This window comes from Triturus cristatus, chromosome 7, assembly GCF_964204655.1.
Source record: "Triturus cristatus chromosome 7, aTriCri1.1, whole genome shotgun sequence".
NCBI lineage: Eukaryota > Metazoa > Chordata > Amphibia > Caudata > Salamandridae > Triturus > Triturus cristatus.
In genome coordinates this window covers 1,782,591,212-1,782,617,759 of record NC_140590.1, presented here as the reverse complement: position 1 = coordinate 1,782,617,759, position 26,548 = coordinate 1,782,591,212, and the positions used below count along the sequence as shown (strand labels likewise).

Here is a 26,548-nt window from a genome sequence, read left to right as displayed (position 1 = left end):
GAACCCGCCCGTGACCCATGATAGAATGGTAGCTATCATTGAATCCTGACACACGCCTACAAGGCCCTAAATGACCGGGGACCAGCATATATTAACCACCACCTGAACTTTCAAAAAACTCTCTCCCTCTCTCCTGGAGGAATTCAGAAGGGGATTCAAGACCTGTTTTTTTGGCTAAGACCAGCATACCACAGTGCCCAGATACCGTCAGGGGTAAAGTGCAGTGCTTTATAAATGATTGATTGAAGTAAAAAAAAAATCTTGTTCCTGTGATGGAAATCTAACTCTTGCAAACACGGGTCCTGAGATTCCTTCCAGTTTAAGTCTGTCTTCCCTTTCTAGACTTATGCTGTGATCACCAGCTGCTGCAACTTCAAAACGTTCCTTAGACCTCCCAGTCCTGCTCAGAGCAGGCAATCTGTTATGGAAATTTGGATTTCCCAGAGGTCACATCCTCCCTTTTCATAGGCCTGGGTAGCAGACGTGCAAGAAAAATACCTTGAGGCATTCAAAACAATCCACATGGAGCACAGATCCTCTCCTCATTGTCATTCTGATTGTGCACACTAATTGCTCTTCACTGTGGCAACATTTGACTCACCAGGATTTTCTTTATTTGGAATGGGAGGGAGTGAGGCCTTAGCACATCTTTCACCACTGAGCTGCTCATTGTACAATTACATCTTGTGTCTTGGTGATATCAAAGCTTCTCTGAGCTATCCCAGCCATCCAGGTACTGTGTTTCTGTTATTACAGTATGTGACGTCCAGGGCAAATCTTTTCAACACAACACAAGGTACTGAAATATTAGCCATGGCACATCAAAGGAAACCAACTGCAACTATATACTGTGGTTTACTATGTAGGCCAAAACCAGCCAGACCAATTCCCTTGTGGTCACCCCATGACAGAAGGGCATTTATAGCACAGTAGTCAACACTACAAGGTTGACTGCTGAAAGAGAACCATATCACGGAGTGACACTAATCGGAGAAAAAAAAGCACAGCACAACCTTTCTGTCTCCAAAGGGTTCACACTTAGTCTGACCTGCTGAAGCACACTCAGTGAAGCGGTGGAAAGATACACACATGGGAGAAGAGGAACTCTCAGCCACTCCCCATCAGTCTTGCATGCGCAGGAGGAAGCGGCGTAGTGACAGCCATTCTAGCTGTCAGTTCTCACCGCATGGATATTGACCAGCACCCTGTCCAGTTCAGCCCTACCGGAATGCTCAGTCCCAAATATATCCTGTGCCCCATGCCAGGACACGGTCTATGACCGGCAGAACAGGTACACACTGCAAGGGTTGAAACCAAGAGTTGAAGCATGCAGCACATCACTATGAGAGGCAAAGACCGGCTAAAACGGATGCCTATAGATATGACTGCTTTGACACAAATATCCTTGCATCTACGATATGGTGCCTTAGTAAACAGATATACGTGCAACTATAACTGTGAATGTTTGAATAAAGACACATGCATTTCCATAAAAGACAACTGCAACGTCCAATACAAATGCTATGCAAAACAGGCTGCCTAGTACCACACACAAACTTCGCACCATGGGGTAGAGGTACGTAGCCCAGTCCAGCCTTATTTATTTTGAAGGTTTTGTATAGCGCGAACAAGGCCCTTACGGGTATCTGCGCTTTACAGGGTAGATGTGAGAACAAGCACAGTAAAATGTAGGTGAATCTCATACAAACAGGTGACTAATAACTAGCAAATATAATACGGGTAAATATAAATAGTTCAGATATATTTAGCCATGAGAATAGCTTTCACTTTTTTGAAAAATGCAGTAGAAGGATTCTTTCTGGTTTCTGGGGGCAAAGCATTCCAAATCCTGGGAGCCATTCTGGAGAAGGACCGGTTGTATGTTTTCTTCTTCACAAATCGTTGCGGCGTCAGTAGAAGATTATTGGAGCTCCTGGTGGATCTATTCCCACAAGAGCACTAGCTTCTGAGCTAGATAACTCCGTTTTGTGATGTAATGCCTTGTTTGTCATGCAAGAGATTTTCAGATTAATTCCAACCTTGAAAGGTAACAAGTTGAGGGCTCGAACGTCAGGGGAGATGGATCTTAGATCATACGTTATACCAAAATTATGCCTGCTTGATGCAAAGTGGCTCAAAACACTATCTGCACTACAAGCACTATTTGTGCCAAGGGGACATGCTCTAATATTTTGACTATTGTGGTATGTTGTATGATCTTTCTAGAGAAAGTTCATCCGTGGCTTATGCCACGGACATATTATGCCCACTTATGATTGCCTGAGATAGAATATCACAGAACCAAGGTTTTACGACCTTTCATAGATACCCAAATAATGTATGCCCACCAAAGATGTGGACAACTATTGCAAGTGGGAAAATGGGGTCTGTCACATGTTGAGTGATATGTTTCACTGAGGACAAAATATAACTTTCCTGACCTGCAAGCAAGATCTTACTATTGACAAGACTGAAAGCTTATATCACCGCAGACTGTCACTGCGCATTATCTTCAGTCAACAGAGGCAGACACAAGAGATCTGATGCCCTTTGAAAATATTTTCTGAACATGCATTACTACAACAAAACTGATATCAAACATTCATGAGGTACAGGGGCACATTCATAAAACTCCTATACAGTCATGTATGGTCAGGTGGGGAAAATATTGGGAGAGTGAAGAACACATGAACAAAAGCAAATATTATGGAGAAGCATACAGGACAGGATATGCGGTGTTCATAATAGAAGACCTAGTACAAAATGGTGTAATTGATATGGAACACTCTATGTACTCATACACGTCTAATTTTCAACCAATAATGCTAGCAACTGTGTTTGAGAGGAACAAACCATGTCTGGTAGCAGTGTCTGATATTAGGAAAAAAACACTCCTGCAGAGGGACAGGGGTTCTGTATTCAGAACAAAATGACACTGAGATTGGGAGTGCAGAGATGGACGTCTGCTGTCCCTTGCAGGCCTTCATCCTTGCATGAACGGAATCCTGGCTCATTAATATTATTGGGGCTATTTCTGTGAACCCTGCCATATGCTTGTTTTGTGCTCCATCATATTTGTGTGTTCATCCCAGGGCACAATGTCTGGTCTCAAATCAGTCAAACAAATGTATGGACTGCTCTGAGACCCAACCAAGAGTACATGAGCCCATTAGTTCCTCAGACAAATCACTTTATTGCATATGATTTCGGGCTTTATCGTAACCAACAATTATAAATCCTGGGAAGGTGTATGAAAGTTACATCATCAGTGCTGCAGGGTGAAAACAGTTCACTCGTATTGCCAAACAAGTTTAAACCACCTAGAACATGTACAACTGTTGCATCCTATATAGGATATCTGCTCTTAAAAATGTCACCTTAAATGATTCTTCCTATGGAGTTTTGATGGAAATTGAAACTATGTTCTTACGTCATCTTTTTTTCTCCTTTCTTTAGTTTAGTGTACCAGCTAATGCAACTACCTACGTCTGCTCATTCATACCATTGCCACAAGTGACTCAGAAACATCACATTTATAAGGTAAATTTCTAATTGTAAAAAATGGTCAATGTCCTAGGAATCCCTGTACACATGCAGGTGACTTCCTACCTCGTAATACAGTATTACAAGAAATGGAGATTCCTGCTATTGATCTAGGGACTCAGTGAAGTTATTTGACTGTGCATAATCACCTTGCCTGCAAATTATTTCTTCTTGCACAAGTACACAACTACATTTGTTGATGTAACTCATCCTGAAAACAATACTAGACCTCGAACACAGGGGTTTACCGTATAACCGTCAGCATGGAAATCGGTTGGTCTGGCACTGGTCATTTCAAGAATTGACTACTGTAATGCACTTTTTCTGGGCCCAAACAATAGCCTTGAAGCCAAACTTCAGCTAATGCAGAATATACTGGCTAGGATCATCCTGGGTGTTCCTAAATGTCAGTCAGTGCCCAAAGGACTTAAGAATCTAAACTGGCTTCCTATAAAAAAGCGTATTAGTTTCAAGGCCCTCTGTATTGTACACAAGGCCCTCCACCAGACTAACCTGGAAAGAATCCAGGTGATCCATTGGTATTCGCCTAGAAGAAATATTCGCTCATACCACCTTAATTTGGTTACTGTGCCCAGAGTCCGAAAGAAGAGATAAGGAGGTAGAGCCTTCTCGGTCGCTGCAGCTAGACTGTGGAACTCTCTTCCTCATCACCTGAATAGTATTAAAATGCATTCTCTCTTTGGATATCTTTAAAGGTCTGGTTGTTCACCTTATAGGCTGAACTTTTCAGCATTACTTTTGTCCTGATTCACAAAGGGCCTCCACACTCATGGTGGAGGCCTTGCAGTCATGGCTGAGTCTCCGCGACGGGGTGGAATCCCAACAATGAGAATTCTCATTGCAGAGATTGAGTGCCTACACTCACTCACCATTGCCAGGCTTCCGCCAAGAGTGCGCAGGCCCTTTGTAAATCGCACCCCATCTGTTTGTGTATTTGTACCCATGTTGTCAATATCAACTTGATTATAGTGCCTAGACACCTATAGACATTTGTTGCACTTTATAAATAGTATTCAAATCAGGGCAGGTTGCCGCTTGCCTCATTACCGTCTCTTTTTTGCTCAAATTGATTAACTGAATTTTTAACTAATTTATATTTTCTCAGTATGTTTCTAAAAAGCTGGATATATTTTTTTAATTTCTCGTTGATATTTGTTTTTTGTCATGGGGTATGTTCAAAGACCTTTGTGTCACCTAACCACATTGACTTGAGTCTCACCTCCTGAAAATGTTAGACACGCATCTCCCATGTGCTTAACCAAATGCTCTTCCTGTAACACTTTTTGTCCTGTGATTTTTCTCAGTATGAACCCATTTTACAAAGTGGCAACGAGGGACTGGTTCATCACATCGTTCTCTACAGTTGTCCAAACTCCACCAACGTCACCATCGCACCAGGGTCATGTTTTGCCAAACCAGACTTTAATGCCTGCTCCAAGTTGATGATTGCATGGGCTATTGGCGGCACGGTGAGTGAATTAATAGACCACTGCAGTGGTCCAACATATGTGGTGACTGCTACACACAGTCAAGTACATGGTTTCCATCCCAGAAATAGGCTATTCCATGTTGTCTATAACTCAGGCTGTCAACATTATTGCCCTTAGTGTCGCTTTGCATGATATTCAACCATCACTTCCTATTTTGATCAAACCACTTTCCCTGTGGCTTCATCACTTCTTCTACTGTATGGCCATCAGTTCCCTTCTTATTCAGTGGTCACCTGCGCTCAGGCATCCTCTGTTCAGCCATAAAAAGCCATCGGTCACTTTGTGCCTCACCTGCACAATGAGTCTCGTTCAGGCAAGTGATTTAAAATGTACTCCTCATGATAGTACAGTATGTTTCAGTCTGAGAATCAACTAAGAACTCTGGGAATGGGTGAAACACCAAGGGTCTGATTCACAAAGGGAGAGTTCTCATTGCTGAGATTCCGTTCCAAGTGCGGAGACTCTCCTGTGACTGCGGGGTCTCTGCCACAAGTGCCAAGGCACTTTGTGAATCAGGCCCTGAGGAAAGGAAGAGCTAGACAATGCAAAAGGGAAAAGTGTAGAAAACCTAGTCAAATGTCATCAATGGATGGCAGATTTATTAACCAATATATCAGTGGCTGTATTCCAATCTGGATTTATCTACTGATAATCCCATTTGTTTATGTAGGGTGACCATGGACAAAAGTGATTTACTAAAGAATGCTTAGAATTTACATGTCTAAAACTGGCCTTTGCAATGCAATAGTTCTCGCTTTTACATGAGTTTAAGCTATTGGTTTGTAAATGACACGGTCTTTGTATGTTTGAAAAACCAAAACATAAGTAAAAAGCTTTGTCATTTACAATGCCAATAGCTCAAACTCCGGTAAATGCGAGACCTATTGTAAATGGTAGGCATCACGGACCAAGGGTGGGGGAGGAAGGCAGACAACGGGAGGGAGGGGGTAAAGAAGGCACGACAACAGGAAGGAAGGAGGGCAGAGTTGTAAAGAAGGCATGAAAGCACGTCATGCCCGCAGTAAGAGAAACTGGATAAAGAAAATAGTGCTCAAAGTTTAAATAACACGTACCATGTAACAACCAAAGTAAAGGGGCTAGTTGCCATGGGAGGTGGTACTAAGGAGGGACTATTTACGAATCGGAAGCAAGCATTTAGGACCGACAATGACAAAAGTCAATGGCAAATATGGGCCGAGTGGGCGGGGCATCTATTCCCTACTCCACTGCAGCAGATCGCAGAGCAGCGCTGGCGCAGGCTCGACCTAAAAATTCAAACTAATAGCACCACAGGAGCTATACAGCAGGACAGAGAATCAGTGATTTGTTTCATGGACCACAGTCTGTTTAGCTCATTTGATAAAGCAAATGGATATTCAGTAGAACAGATATAGCTGTAAATAAGGAAAGCACTTTAACTTTGGAAATACCTATTTTAAAACCAATACTAAAGTGCATTTAGAGCATTTCTGTAGTGCAATTATTAAAGAAACATTGAAAAAAGATGGGGGGGAAAGCGGGGAAAGACAAGTTAAAAACAAACTGGCATACTGTAAAGAAAAGTGAAAAGAAAAAATAAAGACAATAAATGGAGAAAGCAAGGGGATGGTGCAAAAGAAAAGGGAACAAAGGAAAAATTCTGCGGAACAGAGCAGTAGAAAGAAATGAAAAAAGAGGAAGGAAAATGGCCAATACAGTAAGAGCTAATTATAAAGAGCAAACTGCAGTAGCACAGGTATACATGGTGAATGAACTAACAAGCTGCTGCTAGATCATGCCTCCTGGCGGAGGCGCAGCGAGGAGAAACCTTTATTTTGCCTCATTGTTTCCTATTTCTAAGTTCTGCATTGTGCAGTCCACTTAGAAAAACAATCCTGCCTACAACCGAGGCACCCTTGCACCATGACACAAGGGAGCCTGTCCTGGCGCAAGGCAGCACACTGCACCAGGGCATGGAGAGGATAGGAATGCGCCTCATAATGTTAAATACGTCACATTCCTGTCCTCTCCCTTTCACGCACTGCAGCTCAGAAGGTGTTTTACTGTGTTGCATTGCATGAAATTATGATCAACCTAGCCCTAATAGGTCAGAAAGGGAAATGGAAGAAGTACCCTAACCACTGGGACTGGGAAACTGGGGTGCAACAGAAACTAAAGAAGTATAGAACCACAACACTGCTGGAACCTGAACTAGGTCTCTGATGTAATTCTGCACTTCATGCAAGACAGATCTAGGTGCAAAATCCCATTTGCTGGCAGAGTTGATTAGTGAAATCACTCCGAATGAGGCCCCCTATATCTATTCTGTCTGTTTCCTTTTCGTGTGTGCTCCGATGCTCACTCTTTTGCAGGCCCTTTTTCCCTGTTTGGTAGATACCTTGCCTCCCACCCACTCCTCTCCCCAAATATTATCTCCGAAGGAGGCCGCAGTGCACGCCACCATACAATGATGTAGCTTGATCTTACTACGAGGTAAGTGTGGCTAAAACTAGAATAGTGGGAATAATGAATCGCTAACCATCAGTCAATCCATGCATCACTCAAAAAGGTAAACTGCATTGTCTAGGTACCCCTTGCTTCCTGCATTGAATAAAAACACTCGAAGCGCTAATTTCAAATAGACTCAAAACATCTTGACTCATAAGTCATTAAGCATGCATGCCTCACCACTGACCGCAAACCAAAGTTACAATCGTTAGTGCAAACCAAATTGCTAAAAGTGGTGGTCCCACACCAACAGCATCACAGGTCATCTACCTGCTTACATGAGAGGAGGGGAGGCAGTTGACTATCACACCTAAGAAACATGCAACCAGACCTCAAGGAGATTTGTGAGAAAGCTTAGCTTACATTTTACAAAGCAGTCCTGCTGCTTTGTGGCTCTTCTCGAGTGCTGGGCAATGCCTGGAGAGAGTAAAACTGTGTAAGGGACTATAAGCCATGAAGAGCATGTGGGTGTTGAATTCAAGATGAAGTGGAAGCAGAAAGGAGGCTAGGTAAGGAGCTTTATAAAAGTATGGCCTCCTTTAGGATCTGTCAGTGGTGGCACATATGAACTCAGCCACCTTGACGGACAACCATTCATCAAATTGTCCTCTCTGGAGAAAATGCACTCACACAGGTTGCTAAATGTTTGGTGGGCGGGCGATGTCTGTTTTGACGACCGTTCACCAAACGTTTAAAATTTAATTTTTCACAAAACTATGGACACCCCACACACCCTGGGAAGTTTCTTCTAGGGTGTGGAGTTTAATTTCGGTTTCTGTCCCTCACTGTTGGGTTTTCCCAGTAGTGACAGAGTAAAAACAAGACATTACACAGTCCACCCTAAAGGGCGGGCAGTGTAGCCTCCTTTCTCCAATGTATTCTACTCTGTTAAGATGAGAGGGCTTTTTCCACTGGCTGATCCAACGTGGGCTCTGTCACTGGAAAATTAAAGGACTTTGCATCTCTAAATTTGGAGGGTGGACAGAGTTTGTCAGACAGGGTGCTCTAATGCATTTGCAGCAGACTACTCTATGCCAAATTCTAAATCTGGCCCTCCTTGGATAATTAATGGGAAGTAAATTTTGACTATCTAAACGTAGGAATATGGGGCACATATTACTCGTAGTGCTCTGGGGGCACAACCAGACATGCGCACCCACACTGACCCCGGGGCACTACAGTATTACAGAAGGGGCCTCAGATGCAGTAATAGAGCAGATATACATGTAGTACTGGTGCTGTCTTGGTAGGGAATTTTCTCATCTGCATGGAGGTGTGATCCCATGCAAATGAGGGAATTAACCTCTGTCCCTGCGCCTTGTTACAGATGCGGGTGAAGAGACAAACTAGGCTTTCGGGAGGCACATTGTAAGGGTGCCCCCTGAGGACCGCCCTCTCGGAGTAAAAACCCCCACACTCTTTAAAATGCAGATGGGTTTCTCTTGCACAGAGAATGAAGGGGCAGTTGCTTTAGTCAGCCGCTCTGCATTTCACTTAATAATAATCTGATTTATAGTAATAATCCGCCCAAAGGCGTGTCCCCATGCTAGGCAAAATCCCAGAAGCCTACAACGCAACAATCCTCCCCTTCTAACAGTGTGCTGCCTCTAGGTCAGCACACGTTTGTGGCTCTTCTGAGATCTGCATGTTTTTTGTAATAGTGTACCCTATCCCGGGAATGAAATTAAAGGTGCGCTGTAGCACACACGGGGGCAGTGCATCTTAGTTATAATACTGGCTGTGGTTGGCTGTTTTTTTGGTTTTTTTGGGCATCTGGAGTGCTGTATTGTTTGCACATAACAACCAGTTTCGAGCTGGTCAATAAATGTTACTGATTTGTGTCCCTTTTGTGATAACCAAAATCTAAGCCCTATATATTTTAAAATCTATTGCAGATAATATGAAGAGAATTACTATACAAAAAAGAAAACCGGGACAGTTAAAGTGATAACAATGTATGAAAAAGAATTGCAATATTGTGATACAATAAATTATTGCATCAAATTATCATATCAGTCTTTGGTAACCAACTCTTCTTCTAGTCAGTAACAACTTTCTTGGCACCAAAGTGCCCGTATACGTTTCGTAGGTCGCCTCGTACTGCATACCTTAGATGCACAACTAAATGGCTGCCAGTTAGCTCCTGTACTTTGAGGAAGACTCCCTCTGACTCAGCTATGGTGTTTTTGAGCCTCAATGGAGCTGCTTACTTTCAAGAAAATGTTTGCAGCACAGCTTGCACAAAGTGCAGCTTCCTCCCTCCCTCCCTGACTGTCACTATCAGTCTTAAATACACAATTCTTATTATGAAAAGGCCAGAGCTCATGCTGAATTAAATACATTGCAACAATTAGCATATTCATAGTTTTGCACATTTACCAACATGCACTACACATTATAAATCAGATTAATACATATATATTAACAATGGAAGCACTATCAACCTATAATAAAAACAATTTATGTTCTACATATGTAATCAGTAAATGAAGCACATGTTTATAAGTGAAAAATTGGCACCCACTTACATGAATTTATGGATGCAATAGGTAACAAAAGTAGAAAATGCAAAGCACATGTCATTGTAAAATGCGATTAGTTTGAAGTAGTTGACATGCTAGGTAAGAGAAGCTCTTGAGTGCTGTTGTGAACATTTTAAGTTAAATATTTTGTTAGCAGACCGCTCAAGAACTTTGGTTATAGTGATGTGAAATACCCGTTTTAGGCTAATGTAGCATGCTGCTTGGTTCAGCAAGTGGTATAGTTTGTGCAGGGATTTGATGTAGAATTTTGTTTTTACTGAGATACCGAAGGCGAGGCAAGATGCGTAACTGCTTAGAACACTAACCAGGACAGATAAGGAATTCCACAAAGATTACTTGGTAGCAGAACTGACTTTGAGGCAAATCGACATTGTGGTCAAAGTCCTCCTCCAGGTTTTGAACTGATTCCTCAGTTGAATGGTGGCCCAGAACAAGCAATCACATAAGTGTGTAAGAAGCAATCACATAAATGTGTAAGAAGCAATGTTCACAGTACTTTTTTTAAAGGTTTGCCTTTAATTGGTTCAGGTCTTTACAGATCAACCATTCCTAAATTTAAAGGAAAAGGGAGATTGAGTGGCTGTAAGAAAGGAAGCGTAAGAACCATGTAGGAATTAAAAGGATCTTTCATGCGGTCAATCCTAGAAGAACCACACGCAAAACTGGTGATAAAAAGCTCACCATTTTAACTGATAAGACTATGAAAGAAAACTTATCAGTTCAGGACTAGATCACTTACAACAACAAATTGTCTCTTTAATTACGAACCAAATGAAAGGCCTGTCGCAACTGCACCTGACAAATGCTGCACAGTGACTGACTCTGAACAACTAAAGATGACTGGCTGAGTACCCACAGATGCCAGTTATTTTAACAGAGTACAATTTATAGTTTCTCGTGACCTTTTGGAGTTTTGATCGACTATTTGGATATCCCATCAGGCATTTTGTATTTTGAATTCCCATTGGTCCTCTGAAATTCCTATTGTTTTGGCATTTCTGATAGGAAACCTAAACTATCAGTGAATTATGTGGAATTGTCACTTTATCAGCAACTAATTATTTATGTTCAGTTGGAGCGGATTGTGTTATTGAGATTACTGTTGGTCATGTTAATTTCCTGTTGAAGTTTCCAACTCTGTGATCTGCTGTTTACTGATTCAGATTCAGAATATGAATCTAGAAAATCTGAATTTACTGCAAGTGTAACAATCAAGTTTTGCCTCAGTTAAAATTTAGAACTCATAACATTGCATGGCCAAGTAGATCAAATCTCTACATAGCCTGCATGCATGATCCTCCTTTTCAAGCAATACCGCTTCCCAGGGAAACCAACCAGATATCCGACCACCGTTGATGTTACCACACCAACATCTTATCATACCCCACAAGCACCAGGTTTGCCAACTCTCCCTTTAAACCGCTTCCCAAAACATTTCCCCTTCCCATTGTGTATTTCCTGTGTATGTCCTTCAGAATCTGAACTATGCACTGTAAAATCTCCATCTTCAACTGCCTGTTGCTTTGTAGAGAAGTGTGCACTACATGAGCAAAATGCAAACATATTGGTCTTTAATGGTTTCAATGACCAGTACATTGTATCCCACATTTACTGCAATACAGATGGTTCATAAAGGCCTAAATTAATTAACATCAGTGATATGGTCAGATTATTACAAAAGTTTTTTGTAATACGTTCTATTCTTCCTCAACAGGCATTCACATTTCCCAGCAATGCCGGGATCTCTCTGGGAACAGCTGATGATCCTACCTATGTTAAAATGGAAGTGCACTTCAACAACCCAAATATGCAAACGGGTAGGTGCTTGGAAATGGGCTCTGGTGCTTTCCTTTGCCCCAGATTGAACCTTCTCCTTCAGTAAAACCTGTGTTCTCTTGGTACACCAGCGTATGTAGGCATTTTAATGTATCTGCATTGCATCAGGCACCACAGGGTAATAAAATTAGTCACAAAAGCTTAATGTATAACATTTATTTTGCACCAAAGTGAAATGTTGTGCATTTTTGAAAAAATAGATACGTAAATAGGGGTCACTTATCCAATTAAAATGCCTTTTCAAGTAAAGAGTACGCATTTTTGATAAAACATGCATAAATGGAATACATATTAAATAGAAGTCACACTTCACATTAAAATATTTTCAGTAGATAGTAGCAATCTATTGAAATTAAGCAAACTTTATTTTTGGTATTCAAATGGCATTTGATTAATTTAAATATACATGCTGAGCCACTGCTACAAGAGTATTTTGTACAAGTATAGGGAAATGCTTTTTTAATAGAATATAGTTTTAGTGGGAGTACAGAATGAGGGACCCACTGTCGCATTTTTTCTTCAGCAGTCTCTCATAGGGAAATCACACCAAAAGGTCTAACAGGTTATGCAATCAAAAATCAAGATCACCTACATATCCCACATTAAGGTGCTGGTACAGACTAGGTAGAAACATTCTATTCCTTGGTGAATTATGCCAGCAGAGGGACTAACACCCTTCTAAATGATTCTGCACTGCTGCCCCTCCGTGCACTCATTGCTTGGTCTACAAGGCATCTTTCCACTTGAGAACCGCCTTACTTGTACAACATACATGTATATAGCACACGTTCACCCACAGGCATTTTGGTGCTGAATAACAGTTGTTTGTTGTTACCCAACTCAATGGTACTCTTTTTATCGACCTCTGATGGATGAAAGGCTGAGTGGACTGCCGGGATTTGAACCTGTGACCATGAGGTCGAACACAGGCCTCTGCAGTGGACGCATTAGACCACTGAACCACGAGACCAGGCCACGAGACACTCATACAATGTGGGTAACGTTAGGTGAATCAATCATCAAGCTAGGAATAATCTAGCTCAAGACACAGTTAACATGAGCTGCTCAGTGTCCAGCGATAAACAGTAGATAGTCGGGGAGACAGAAGGGGAGGCTGTCTGATGGAACATGGGCCAATGTTGACAAAGGGAGGATAACTATCCATCTCGGTTGAGGGCAGCTGCCAGAATGGATCTGGGAATGGATCTGATGGAGAGGGAGGTGATGATCACTATAAGTCACCTTCAGAAAGAGAAGGCTTGACCCGACCAATTCCTTGAAGAAAAATAAAAGAATTGTATCCAAACTAGCACAGCAGATTCCTGGATTTAATGAAGGTTGAAAAGTAAATAATAATTTGCAAAAAGCCAGAGCTTGTGATGAATGATGTTAGAATTAGCACATTAATACTGTTGCGCATTTATTGAATTCTATCCGGCATTATAAATCAAATAACTACATATATGTGAATAATTGTGCTTTCAGACTATAATAAAGCAAATAGAATATGTTATACAGGTGCAATTAACTAAATGCAGCACACTTAAGAATGAAAAATGTGCACTCAGATACGTGGATATATTAATTGCAATATAGATACACAAGCAGAAAATATAAATATTAAATCAGCTTACCTGTGTCTAACTTGGTGATTTGAAATTGCCTGTTATTCCCATACTATAGATTTGTGCCAGCTTCTACATTGTGGAATGGAATAGTTGTGGTTGAGTTCACAAATCTCAGCCTCAGGGGCATCCCTGATTTTGCTAATGTTCTCACTCGTAATATTGAACTCACAAAACTATTGACCATAATTTAAGTTAAAGTTACAAATTGTGCATGGTTTAAATGATTTCTGTCAAACGTTCGGATCTGGATGTACTATATGATATGACTTTGAGCCTGATCATGGAGTACACTCGCAGACCTTTATGAATATGTATAGTATTGTCTTTTTAACCTAGCTCAAAACTGGTAACTGTGGCTTTGAGCAGCCAGGCATAGCACAAGAACATAGCATCAAGTATTTAATTGAACCATATAGTTGAATAAAATTCACTCACCAATCAAAAGACAATCCTAATTTGTAAAACCTAGAGCGTATGTTTATGGATTTTTAGAGACCTTAATCATTAAAGTTGACTGGAGGGTTCCGGAGTTACAGATTTTATAACTTTTAAATACATCCACAACCAAGCATTGGCAAACAAAGTTTGTAAACTTTTGAAAAGTTTAGAAAAGTTAGTACGAGTGTTCCAGCTTGCCTTGGGTGACCAAATCCGACAGGGATGAGGTCTGAAGGGGCCAGAAAGGATACTTGGAACAGTTGCCTGGTCACGAGTGGGTTTAAAGGAAGAGTCCAATTTTAGTGAAAAATCACCATAGGAAACAATGGAGTGATCCTGCTGCTGAGGGATACAGGTAAAGATGCTCAAAAGGATGCTCCGTTTCTGGTGTGGTCAACAAGGGTGTCTTGGTGGTGGTTCCACAGACCACGGGTGATGTGGGGTGCACTTGGTCATGGAGATCAACGTCCCTAGAAGTCCTCCGAGTTGCAGTAGTCTCACAGCGGCTGTGGCACTACTGGAAATGAACCACTACAGTTAAGTGCAGAACATTTGGTGGGGGCTCTTGTCCTTTACTTTCAATGAATCCCATCGCTGATGGCTTTCCCAGGTCAGTCAGACTCGGGTGCAGACTTTGGATATCTCAGATTCATCAATTGGTGCATCTGATAGGTAGCAGCGAATCTTCAGTAAGAGCTACCACTTAGTCGTTTTCGGGTCTTTCAGCACTTGTGTTCCTGGTGCTAGTTCGAGGAGATATGCCAACTGATTCTTGGAGATCCTGGAGTTGGAGAAGCAGTGAAATCAAGTTTTCCCAGGGTCAGGAAGCAATGTCTCAGCTCGCTAGCCCAAAAGTTCAGCAGGTGCAGTCATCTTGGTGGTGGAGCCTATTTTTGCACAAGTGAAGGTCAGCAGGGCAACATTTCTTTGGCCCTCATCTTCAAATGTGTACTAACGGTAGGGTGCCTTGGATACCCCATTTATCCCAGAAACATGTCCCAAGAGGGCCACATGGTCCCTAGCCAATGGGCTACTGGGTCACTTTCTCTCTAGTGACAGATGTGTGATGTGTGGCACCTGGTTATTCCGGAGTACCCCCTTCTAGCACCTTCTAGGCTGGCCCGACCCTTCCTTGCTCATCAGGAGCACAGCAGTCTACTTTAGGGGTGTGGCTGCTAGTGGGTTACACGCACATGGGAAAACCAGTTCTAGCACTGGTTTCTGCCTCTTGCCCCTGTCTCCTAGTCTGCAGGAACAAAAGGCCTCCTGCTTGGGGATGTTGTAAACAGCGGCCCTACAAGGGTGGCTCCAGCTATGAAGCGGCCTTTGATTAAGCACCCCTTGTAGCTTTACTGTGAAAGTATGTAATACCTCGCTCTGTGGCTAATGCCATTGTCCCCGAGCCTGGGAGTCATTCACATGTCTCTGCAGGTGGCCAGAAACCCATCTATGAAGTGCAGGGATGCGCAACTTTAATGTTGAATTTAAATCTGATCTGGCCATCAAGTTGGGCTTAATATCCCCATTAATTTGATATCTTACTTGACCTTGTTGGGTGATCTCATTCAAGAGGTAGATGGATTTAAGTGTAAGCCGTTTAACCCTGTGTTAACCTTAACCAGCAAAATGACAATTTGGAGGTGTTGCTGGAAAGACATATAAAATCATATTTATTTCTTAGGAATATATTGCTCCCTAGCATAGGACTCTGTAGGCCTGCTGTAGGGCAGCCTGACATATATACTGTAAAAGAAGTTGCCCCATTGCCGTTAGTTATGACCAAGTCAAGGTAGCAGTTTGAAACACTGCCCTTTCAGTTTGCAGTGGCAGGCTCATGTGATAGTATTGGCTCATACACAATTTGCATGTATAATTTACTTAAGTCCCTAGTAAAGTGCACTACATGTGCCCAGGGCTTGTAAATGAAGTGGGCATGCAGCACTGATTGTGCCACCCCCTTAAATAGACCCTAAACCGTGTCTCAGGCCTGCCACTGCAGAGACTGTGTACTCAGTTTTACATGGTCATCTCGACTTGGCAAGATAATCACTTGCCAGGCCCCAACATTCCCATTTTATACATACCAGTCACCCCTAAGATAGGCCCTGTATAAACCACAGGGCAGGATGCAATGTGAAAGGCAGGACCCTTAAGTTTTGCATGTCTTAGTAGTGAAAAACGAAATTGGGAGTATTTTGGCCATTTGGTGCCTGCTACCGGTCTCTGTTCAGTCTGGGTTGGGTGACAGCTGGGCTTTGTGTATTCCCTCTAGACAGCCACACATAAAGGGCTTTAGGTGTGACTGCTGGATCTTCCTGGGAGAAATGGAGGGAGAACCAGGGCTCAGGCTCACACTAGCACCTGAATAGGCTATGTCCTGTCCACACACAAAGGACTGCATATCCCCCTGCAGTGAATCTGGAGCCAGGGCAGGAAGGGTGGACCTCTGTGCACTTCAAAGCTTTCTTTGAAGTCTCCCCCACTTCAAAGGCACAACTGGGTATGAGTACTGGACCTATGACACTATGACTGCAGTTCACTTCTGGACAACTGACCACTCTGCCAGGAAGAACTGATGTGCTGCTAAAGGACTGCCACTCTGATGGACTGCTGTTTGCAGAACTCCTGCCTTATGTTGCTCTGTTGCCAGCTACATTGTTGCCAGCTACTCTCTTGCCTTGGTGAGAAGGAATGGACCTGCATCACTTGAACAGAGTGACTCCAACAGCTTGCTGGCTGCCCTCCTGTTAAGTCTCAGGGACACAAGACTTACAATCCTCGTGCTTCAACACTTTGACTCTACTGCTTGTGAGTCTGTCCTACCAAGAGTTACCACCCCAGTCCTGGACCCTTGTAAGTGGACCTAGGCATTTGCTCCAGCAGAACTGATGCATCCCCTGCTGCGAGAACAGAACCAACGCATAACAGCTGTTGAGGAAAAAGGATTGGTGCATCGCTTTTGGAACAATCGCATTGCATTCGAAACCGCTGAACCTTGGAACCAGTGCATAGCTCCTGGAGCTGTCGCATCACTGCGGTCTTGTGGAAAAATCGGGGGCATCACCTCAACTGTTTGGGGATCACTGACACCCAACATCTGTCGACACAAGCCAAGGTACTTTTTTTCAGCAAGCCTAGGGGATCCCTGTATCTGGTCTGCGCTCCATCGAAATCGGCCTGAACTCTTGACTTTGTCCCGGTCTGGCGCAACCAGTTAATTCTTTTGGGAGCTTACTGGTTCTAAGCTCTATTTGCATTTAACCTTTAACAATTCATGTCTCAACTTCTACACATTGGAGTTTTCGAGTTTTGGTATTTTGTTTATTAAATTAAGTTCTATTTTTCTAAACTTGTGTGGATACTTTTTGTGGGGTGTTTCACGGTTTCACTATTTGAAGTGTTGTACAAATACTTACCCATTGCATCTTAAGTTAAGCCTGACTGCTCTGTGCCAAGCTTCCAGAGGGTGAGCACAGGATAATTTAGGCTGTGTTGTGACCTATCCACCGAACAAAAAGGCACAATGTGATGCATCATGCTGTGATGTCACAAATTTGACCAAAGTTGGCACATGGTAGCTTACCATAAATACAACATTTTATCCCACCCACTATTTACAGGGTTTGGCTCCTAAAAATGTATTTTGATCTTTCAGTTTTTCTCAGTAATTTCAGTGTTTATGTATAAGAATGTTTCTAAGGACCTCAGGCAAAAAAGGCGGAAATCCCAACTTTTGAGTAAACAGCAATTAGTATCTGGTACTGTGTATGCATGTGCAAGGACTGTGTATGAGCATATGACTAGAGATCTAAATAGGAATAATAGAGTTCAGGTCCTAAGGAAAGTCCTGAATCCTGTAGGGGGCCTTTTCAGGGCTGAGACATGTCGACCATTGTGGATATGAGCTGCCTAATATAGCCTCATGTGTCCTACTTCTTTTTAACCATTCCTTCACCACCATTCCAATAGTTTTTCAGGCTAGGCAGGTGATAGGGATTTTTAAGTGGATCCCTTACTCTTTTGAGACTTCTGACAGGCAACTTTCACCATTAGAGGATTCTCTGGCGAATGCTGGATGGCCGATGATGAAGCAGGACACCCAGGGGCTGTGAGGCCATCCCGTTACTTTTAGACCAATGCCCTTGTGGTCCTAATTACACTGACTGGGAAAGATCGGTCACCTGGAATTGAGAAATCACTCCACTACAGGTGATAGGCTCTCTAGTTGGAGAGCGTATTATTAGGACATGTTTGTTTTTTTCAGTGGATGGGTTATTGATTTAGAGAGCTCAAACATGTACCCTTTTCCAAAAACTCTATCCTTGTGGGCTCTTGTGTTATACTGTTACATATCCTGACGAGGAGTGTGATTCCTGCTTGGACAGGGTGCATACACCTGCCAATCAGAAACCTAATTGCTAACAGCCTCCAATCGCCCCTGCCCTTCCTTTCTGATTACTTGTCACCCTTACCATAATGTCCTGATTCTTCTGTCCTCACAAGGCACTTTTTACTTGCCTCATGACTGGAATCGCAAACATGAATACATTGCTTGAAACTATTTTGGAATGCCCCCTTGTTGGAACTAAATATTCTTTATCTTGTAGTCTATTCTATAAAGTGTATGTCGTTTCCTCTACCCCAAAAACTCTTCCACGAAAAATAAGCCTTTGAGTCAGCTAAACTGTCCAATGGAGAAGTAGAAAACATAATAAAATGTTTATTCAGCATGCCTTTATGGACTGTTGAGATTAGGGCTGTAGAAATTCAGATTCAGCGGCTAAATTAGCGCCAGCGCAGGGGGAAATGCAGGGCGGCACTGTCCTTGTAAATACTGTGCAGCCCTGTGTTTCAGAAGTAGCAGAGTGTAGCATTAAGCCACTTCCCCATAAATATGCCCCAGAGTTCTTGCTGGCTTATCTATACCTCTTCTACTAAGTAATGTATATGTTGAAATTTGTTAGGTTTTGTTCTTTATTTGTGTTGGTTTCTTGTCCCCTTTTTTGCTGCACATTTAGACCCAGATTTACTAATATCTGTTGCAACACAGCAAAACAACTTGCTGTGCTGCATTAAATGGAGGGAGCTGGAAGGTGCACATTTACTAAGATATGGCGTAATCCTGCTCTGTCTATGCTGCCACACTGAGTGCTGCCTAGCGCCAATGTAGACACCCGTGCTGCACAAAAATAATCCTCCGACATTTCCTCCTTCTCCGTGTGCTGCAGAATGTACACATAGAAAGTGAAAGTAATGACTAAAAGGTAACGTTTTCACCTCATTACGTCTCTGTGGATATCGAATATCACTTGGACGCATTACCAGATTTAATAAACTTAGTAAGTCTGAGATCCATTGGTGGATGCGTGGATATGCCCACATTCCACCCATGGAACACCACCTCAAATGCAGAGAAATTCAAGACAGCTGTTTGTGCTGCCTTGCGTTACTGTTTTTACTGGGCCATGCAGAGCCAAGCAAGGTGGCTTTGTGTGACTTAGTAATTCTCACTGAAGTCCTTGCATCACTTTGCATGATGCAATGGAAATGCAAGGGCTTAGTAAATCTGGGTGTATGTTTAAATGTAACACTGCTGTTCAGGTCTCATTTTTAATTTTGCACTATGAATGAAAGGTACTCTAGTAATCGTATTTAAAATATATGCCTTTGGAAGCAATTTATTGTAGTTGTCCTGCATTTATGACTGATTCTTTTGTGTTACGGGGTGTCCTAATATCTGCCATATCTAAATGAGGAGGAAGCATACGTTTTGCAGAGAAGTTCAACTCAAATGGAAAGCAATCCATATCATCTTCACAGATCAAGCAATTCCTCATATGAACAATTTGGAAAGACATTGTGTAACTCTGGGCCTGATTAAGGGTTTTGCGGACAGGGTAGTCCGTCACAAAGTACCCTGTCCATCAAACCCGGAGTCCACTCTCCACACTTAATAATATTAATAATCAGGTTTATAAAGCGCCTGAGTATGTCTACAGGCATGTCCCTGCACTCAGACAGGAAGGCCTTAAGTTTTCCTTCGATGAATCAGAATATAAATCTTTGCCCATCTAGGTACCCGTCTCTGCCTTTAGTCTGTATTTGCAGTATCTTTGGTTCAGGTTTGATTCGAATATCCGCTCGACCACTTATTTCCTTTACGTTGAGCAGGCCTGCTTCCAAGTAGAAGCAGGCAGCCCTTTGTGAGCCTACAGACAGTGTCCATATCCTAGGAAGTCAGAATAACCCTAGAATGCAAAGTTTTTTGTATGTCACACTAGAGATGATTGAATTGGAAATATGTGCAACCTTTTCATGGAATCATTTTGGGAGCATTTAATGCTTATATGAACTCAAAGTTGTGCTCAATGTAGTAAAATTGTTTTATTAATAGAAGTATTGTCTCTTTTCCTCCAGGACTTGTTGACAGCTCTGGTATCCGGATCCATTACACCCCAGTCCTGAGAGAGCATGATGTTGGGATTCTTATAACTGGGATTGCACCAGAAGCTTATACCGTTATCCCTCCGAGGGCTCAATCCTTCAACCTTTACTCAATCTGCAAAACTGCAGGTTTCAGTCAGGTGCATACATGTTTTAACCTAATTAACCTTATTCACTATCCAGTGAAATGATGTCCCTATTGCTCATTGTCCATTACAATGATGTCTCCATTGAACATTAGAAATTGTGTTGGCAGAGACATTGCTAATTTGTTGCACTGAAAAACCTGCTCTCAGATGGGTACTGGGTTGTAAAAGTATGAAATGAGTCTCATTCACAAAGTTTGCTGTAACTTACACTTGTAGTCCTGAATTAGAGTAAATTTGATGTATTCCTGACTTACTCTTGAAATTCATGAGCAAGGCAGGAGTACTACAAGAATCACATGTCACGCCTACTCTTGCAGCAATCATTGTTAATCAGGACATCTATATGTTTTGAAGGCATATACATCAGAGTTTTACTTCATCATAGTTGTCATGCGCGTTAGCTATTGCAACACCTCTTACTAGAGGAATCCCCTAACCATAGGAGAGGAACACCTTGTGATGTTTGTTCAATCTCCACCTACCAACATTACATGGATGCCCTCCTTACAAATGGTCTAATAAACTGTCCAATACACCAAAATGTTTGCACAGGTATTGCAATTATAACTTAGCCAGCGTTTACCACACCCGGTAATTACTGGCGGTCATAAAGTCCAACCACTGGAATTAAACCCTGTTCGGCCAAAATGCTGACAAATGCCATAAAATACCAGAACATGCACATTTTGGTACCGTAATCCCCGAATTTCCATTTGTAATGCCATACATTAACCAAACTGCAATAGCCACAATTATCACACCTAATAAATTCCTATCAAGGGTATTACATCCCCTATCTGGGGGGTGATTTGTAATTCCATGAAATTGGTAATGAGTGAGGAATTACCATTGCCACTGATACAGCAGGGTTTCTTGAATCTCTTAGTAAAGACATCAAAGAGAATCCCCAACTGGCTGTATGGATATCGTGTTGACTTGAAATGTAAAAAAGAAGCCAACATGAGCAATACATTTCAAGTACAGTGAAACCAATATGGCTCTACAAGAACGGAATGGAAGAAATCCAAACCATAAAGGTTTAGTAATCTGAATTTATATATAATCAGAAAAAATATTCAAAATTAAATGACCTACTGCAAGCAAAATGTCGTCAAAGCAGGTTCCATAAAGGGACTTCTCTCTTCTAAATAGTAACACCTTCTCCTTTTGATGTTCTATCAGATAAACCAAGTTTAAGGTTTGAGAGAAAGTATGAGTGATCAAGCATGAATCTCAACACTCTGGGCAAGAGAAATCAGCAGAGACAATAAGTCTCTCTCAGACATGTTATGGAAGCTTGTAAAGCGCGCAGCTACCTCCAACGGAAGTGTCCCGGCGCTGAAGACCGCTGGGGAACCCGTCCTGGCTTTCCCTGTGCGATGGTCCCTATCTGGGTATCTCCAAGGTGAAACCAGGCATCCCCGGCGTCTGTGGGGGGCCGTTGTAGAGATGAGGCAAGCTTAATGCCCAGAGTTGCCGAGTGTGTTCCTGGTTAGAGTAGGTACCGAGGCGAGAATTATCGAGTCCGTTTTGACCCTGGTCCACGACCCTGCCGCGTCGGGAATTGAACCCTGGTCCCTGGCCGATTCTCTGCATGCGGGTCTGCCGCCTCTAACCAGTGAGCCACACCTCTCTACATCAAGACAGGGTCTGCTCAACCGTTCTAAAGACTGCACAAATAAAGGATGAAAGAAGATTCTAAAAGTCTTCTTCATATCAGTTTCCACCAAATGAGCCAATTCGAATTCAATGTTCTCTGGACACAGGTGGACTGTCTAGTTTCTAAGCTCTCAATCAAATGTGTAACCATCCTGGCACCCTTGGATGTAACATCAATCTAGTCTGTTGGATACAGGAGATGCGCTCCCACCATTACAGTCCTTATTTTCCGAAGCTAACTTTTAATTAAAAGTTCAGTAGTCTACTATTCCAATATAATACACAATTAGACTATTCAAACTTAACAAGGCCAATAATAAGACACCAGCAGAGAACAGATAAAGGCACCTGCAAGACTTTATGAAAATGCAACTCCGGCCTGGTTACTAGTTAGGCCAACATTAGCTTCAAAGAAAATTCTAGAGGAGTACTGTTGACATAATTGAGTTTGTGGGTGACTCTAATCTGCATGTATACATAGCCACTCACTACAAGTGATTAATAAATTGCTCAGTTTAATACAGTTAAATCCACATCAAGTACACAAGTTATATATAAAGGGACAGGGCACTGAATTACACTGCTCCACCACCTCATGTTTGACTCCTTTAGCTAAAAGTGCATTGCTTGACACTGTTCTGAAATTGCTGGACATAAAGCCACCAACCCTGATGTTCGAATGAGAATGTGAAAGTGCAGAGGGATATTTTTGGGCAGAGTCACGATGTGCAGAACGCATTAGTGCAACACCGGATTTAAATAAGCTCTTTCACGTGTCCCATTCTGTTTGCCGATAGGAGTCTATATTGGTACTGGTAGAGAGTGGGGAGGGCAGGAAAAATCAAATTCCTGTGTCATTGAGTTAGTGCCATTCTGACCTCATATTTAAACAATCTCCATGGTCACCTTGTGGGAAACATGTCTGTCGGTTAGAGGGAGACCACACCACTGGTATATCTGCATGCACTTTTTGGAATGCATAAGTATCTCTGCAGAAAGCACATTACCCACTAAGTTACCCTACCCTCCCATATGTATTATAATTTTAACAGACAAGTGCCACTTTAATCCAGTTCAGAAGAATGAAATGAAGAATAGACTGTTTGATTTCAAACTTGTAATTTGAAGGTGGCACCAACATTTAGATTGCATAATTATTAATCGCTCTCCTGCCCCATAGTTCACAAGTTTGTTATAAACATTAACTATGTAAATGCATCTGTTATGTTGCTTCTTGAATGGTACCACTTTTGAACCTTCTGAATGAAATATCAATCTTTGAAATGCTTGTGATTTTGATAAAATATTTCTTTAGTATCTTAACTTTTGAACATATCCAACTTGTTTCTTTCATTACTGACCTATCCTAAGTACTCCTTTCGAATATACTTGCAGAAAGGTAGATTAAAAAAGTCAATCTTCCTTTCTCACTCTAGACAAAGGGCCTGTTCCAAAACAAAGTAGAAAAATGTGCAGAGTGTCACCGCTGAATGAATTTTTTTCTACTCTTTTATTTTCTCAAAACCTTCCTAGTTTATGCCAGGAAAGCGGTGGCAGGCGATGAGTTCAGGTATACTCCTGGGAAGGCCTTGTGACCCTTTAAGTGGGGTCCTTTTCATGCTGTAGGGAGTTCTCCATAGCAGAGAACTCCACACAGCTAATAGGATCTATGCGGCATTCCCAAACCTACATTTCAAACCACGCCTTCAAACCACTGCTCAAAACCCCACTTTCCACTCTGACTGGGGCTTTCAGCGATGGGCAGCCCTGCTCTCGGGTACAGAGCACCTCTTCTTTAAATGGGATTCCGTCTGCCCTGCATACCTTCGTGAATACTTCATTAGAGACATCAAAGCTTAATTCAGACAAACATATTTTCATGACCAAATGTACCTTTTTGAATAGTGTAAACTTTTACATACATCCTAATTATTCACTGCAATCGCCCTTGTTTGTGTGAAGCCAAAGTGAATGAGAAGCTGATTTTCAACATTATTCCCTGTCTGACTGTCTTCTATCTAATGTTCTAGCTGGCTGGTGAGGAGGTTCCAGATATGCAGGTGTTTGCCAGTCTTCTCCATACTCACATGACTGCAACTGCTGTGCAGATAGTTCAGTACAGGTAAGCTGAATAAACCTTTGATAGGCCTAAAAACACTGGAGCACCAATAAGGAATGTTACACATTGTCTTGGGTGTGGCTGGTATCTGTAAGGCAGGGTTTTCATTTATTAGTTCGGAGAAGCCCTCTTAGGAAGCATGTCCGATATCGCGCATGCCTTTGCTACCAGTTAAGCTTTGCAAAGCATGCCCATTACCTTGTGGTCCTTAACCATAAGATATAGAAACACACCTATATATTTTTTATGTGTGTATGTATATATATATATATATCTATCCAAATAGTCACTGAAATAAACACAGGTTAAAATAACGTTCTAGTCTAGTAAAAAAAGAGAAATTGACTACATAGCAGAATTAACTAACATGTGACCCGCCATGCACAGCTTATTGCCTGCTTCCAACTCCCTGCAGGCAGCCAACCCCACACTGCGTTTGACTATGTGTAACTGGTGGTTGGCCACAGCTTTGCCTGCCACCAGGCCCTGTGGCTAAACCCCAGCAGGCAGCCAACTGCACACCATTCACAGACTTTTGCAAACGCAGTGTAGGGTTGGACTTCAAGCCCGGGGTACCCCATGCCCTGGGGCAAAAACGTATGTATACGTTTTTAGTTAGGATGGGACCCACATCCCAGTTTAATAGATATTTTTATACATGTGTATATATATTTCTTCACTGAAAAACAAAGTTTACAGGGACATTCTAATTAGGCTCTGATTTTACTCGTACAAAACCATGGAAATTCAGCAGTCATAGCTACCTAAAACGTATGCCCCCGAAATGCACTGCTTATGACCTCACATAGTACATCGCCTTTGTTTATGTATGTGTGTATATATTGTATATGTAGGTTATAGATATATAGTGATTTTGTTTTCTCCTTGGCTCCTTTGACCGGTGCCCACCTCTGAGACCTAAACTACATTTAACTCCTTTACCACTACCTTCAATGCTAAATTTACCCTTTACGTTTACCCTCCCCTAAAATCCTAAATCACCTTTACCTTCTGCCTCTATCCACCCAAACCCTAAAATTACCCACACCTCCCTTTATCACTACCCACTACCGAAATACTAAAATCACCCTTACCTCCCTTTACTTCACTCACCCCAAACCCTGAAATCACCCTTACCATCATTTAGCTCTACCTACACAAAGCCTAAAATCACCCTTACATACCTGTACATCTACTCACTCCTAAACCCAAGTTTACCCTAACCTCCCTTTATCTCTACCCACCCATAAAGAAAATAAATCTATCTTTATTCTCTTTAAATCTAACAACCGTTAAGCCATATAATCACCTTTACCCCTTACCTCTACTCACCTCAACATCAAATCATCCTTTTCTTCCATTTCCTCTACCTGCAACTAAACTACATTATAAAAATTATGTAATTTAAAAAAAAATCTTACCTGCGTGGTAAAGTACTGTGAGGAAAAGGTACAAAAACGCACCTGGGTGTTGCCTTGCTGCCTGGTAAAGGCACACATAGTGAAGGATTTGTGGTAAAGGTGGTTTCCCTCTTAGTTCACTTTTTCCAATATTTCTTATTCCAGACTTCAGTTTGGTAGTCTACATCAACCCTGGGGAGGTTAAAAATTTCAGGTTGTGCTGTCAGGGTAACATGGCAAATGTTAGATACTCAATGAGGAGAAAATAACTGAATGCTGTGCCCTTACCCCACAGGAGATCTTTATGTAGATTAAAGGAATATTTTCTAGATGAAAGCAAATGTCATAATAAGAGGGGTTCACTTGTAAATGCTTCTTTTGGCTCATGATGGTCGATTCCTGAACCAGACTAAGAATGCCTTGATGGAACTGTGCTTAAAGTCTTTTGAAATTAAACACATTATACAAAACAAAATATGGTCTTTTGCAGATGGGTAACACGTTTATGAACACAATAGGGGGGGGGCCAGGCCATGGCCACTGTCACATTATTTGATATTCTGAGATTTGGATTTGGTGGCATTCTCAGGATTCCCTTCTGGAGTACGAAATGGGCTTATCACAAGAGCATATTTATGAGCGGTCAAATAAAAATGTAATGGGATTTGAAAGTTCACACTGCAGACATTCTGTCTTTGAGATAGCTTGCCCTGTTGCCTTATTTGGTGTCCCTCATTGACTAGCATACAATGGTTTCTGTAGCACGTGCCAATCTACTCTGAAGTTGTCAG

General features: G+C 42.0%; 1 protein-coding gene across 1 annotated transcript in view; it reads left to right on the top strand.

Moving 5' to 3' along the window:
• The window catches only part of LOC146813102 (putative DBH-like monooxygenase protein 2), a 100,859-nt gene that overhangs the window by 33,940 nt on the left and 40,371 nt on the right, over window positions 1-26,548 (top strand). Inside the window, exons 4-8 of the mRNA XM_085620078.1 lie at window positions 3,457-3,540; window positions 4,869-5,033; window positions 11,799-11,901; window positions 20,404-20,570; window positions 24,269-24,360. Coding sequence (XP_085476204.1) covers window positions 3,457-3,540; window positions 4,869-5,033; window positions 11,799-11,901; window positions 20,404-20,570; window positions 24,269-24,360 — 611 coding nt within the window. The remainder of the gene's footprint in view (window positions 1-3,456; window positions 3,541-4,868; window positions 5,034-11,798; window positions 11,902-20,403; window positions 20,571-24,268; window positions 24,361-26,548) is intronic.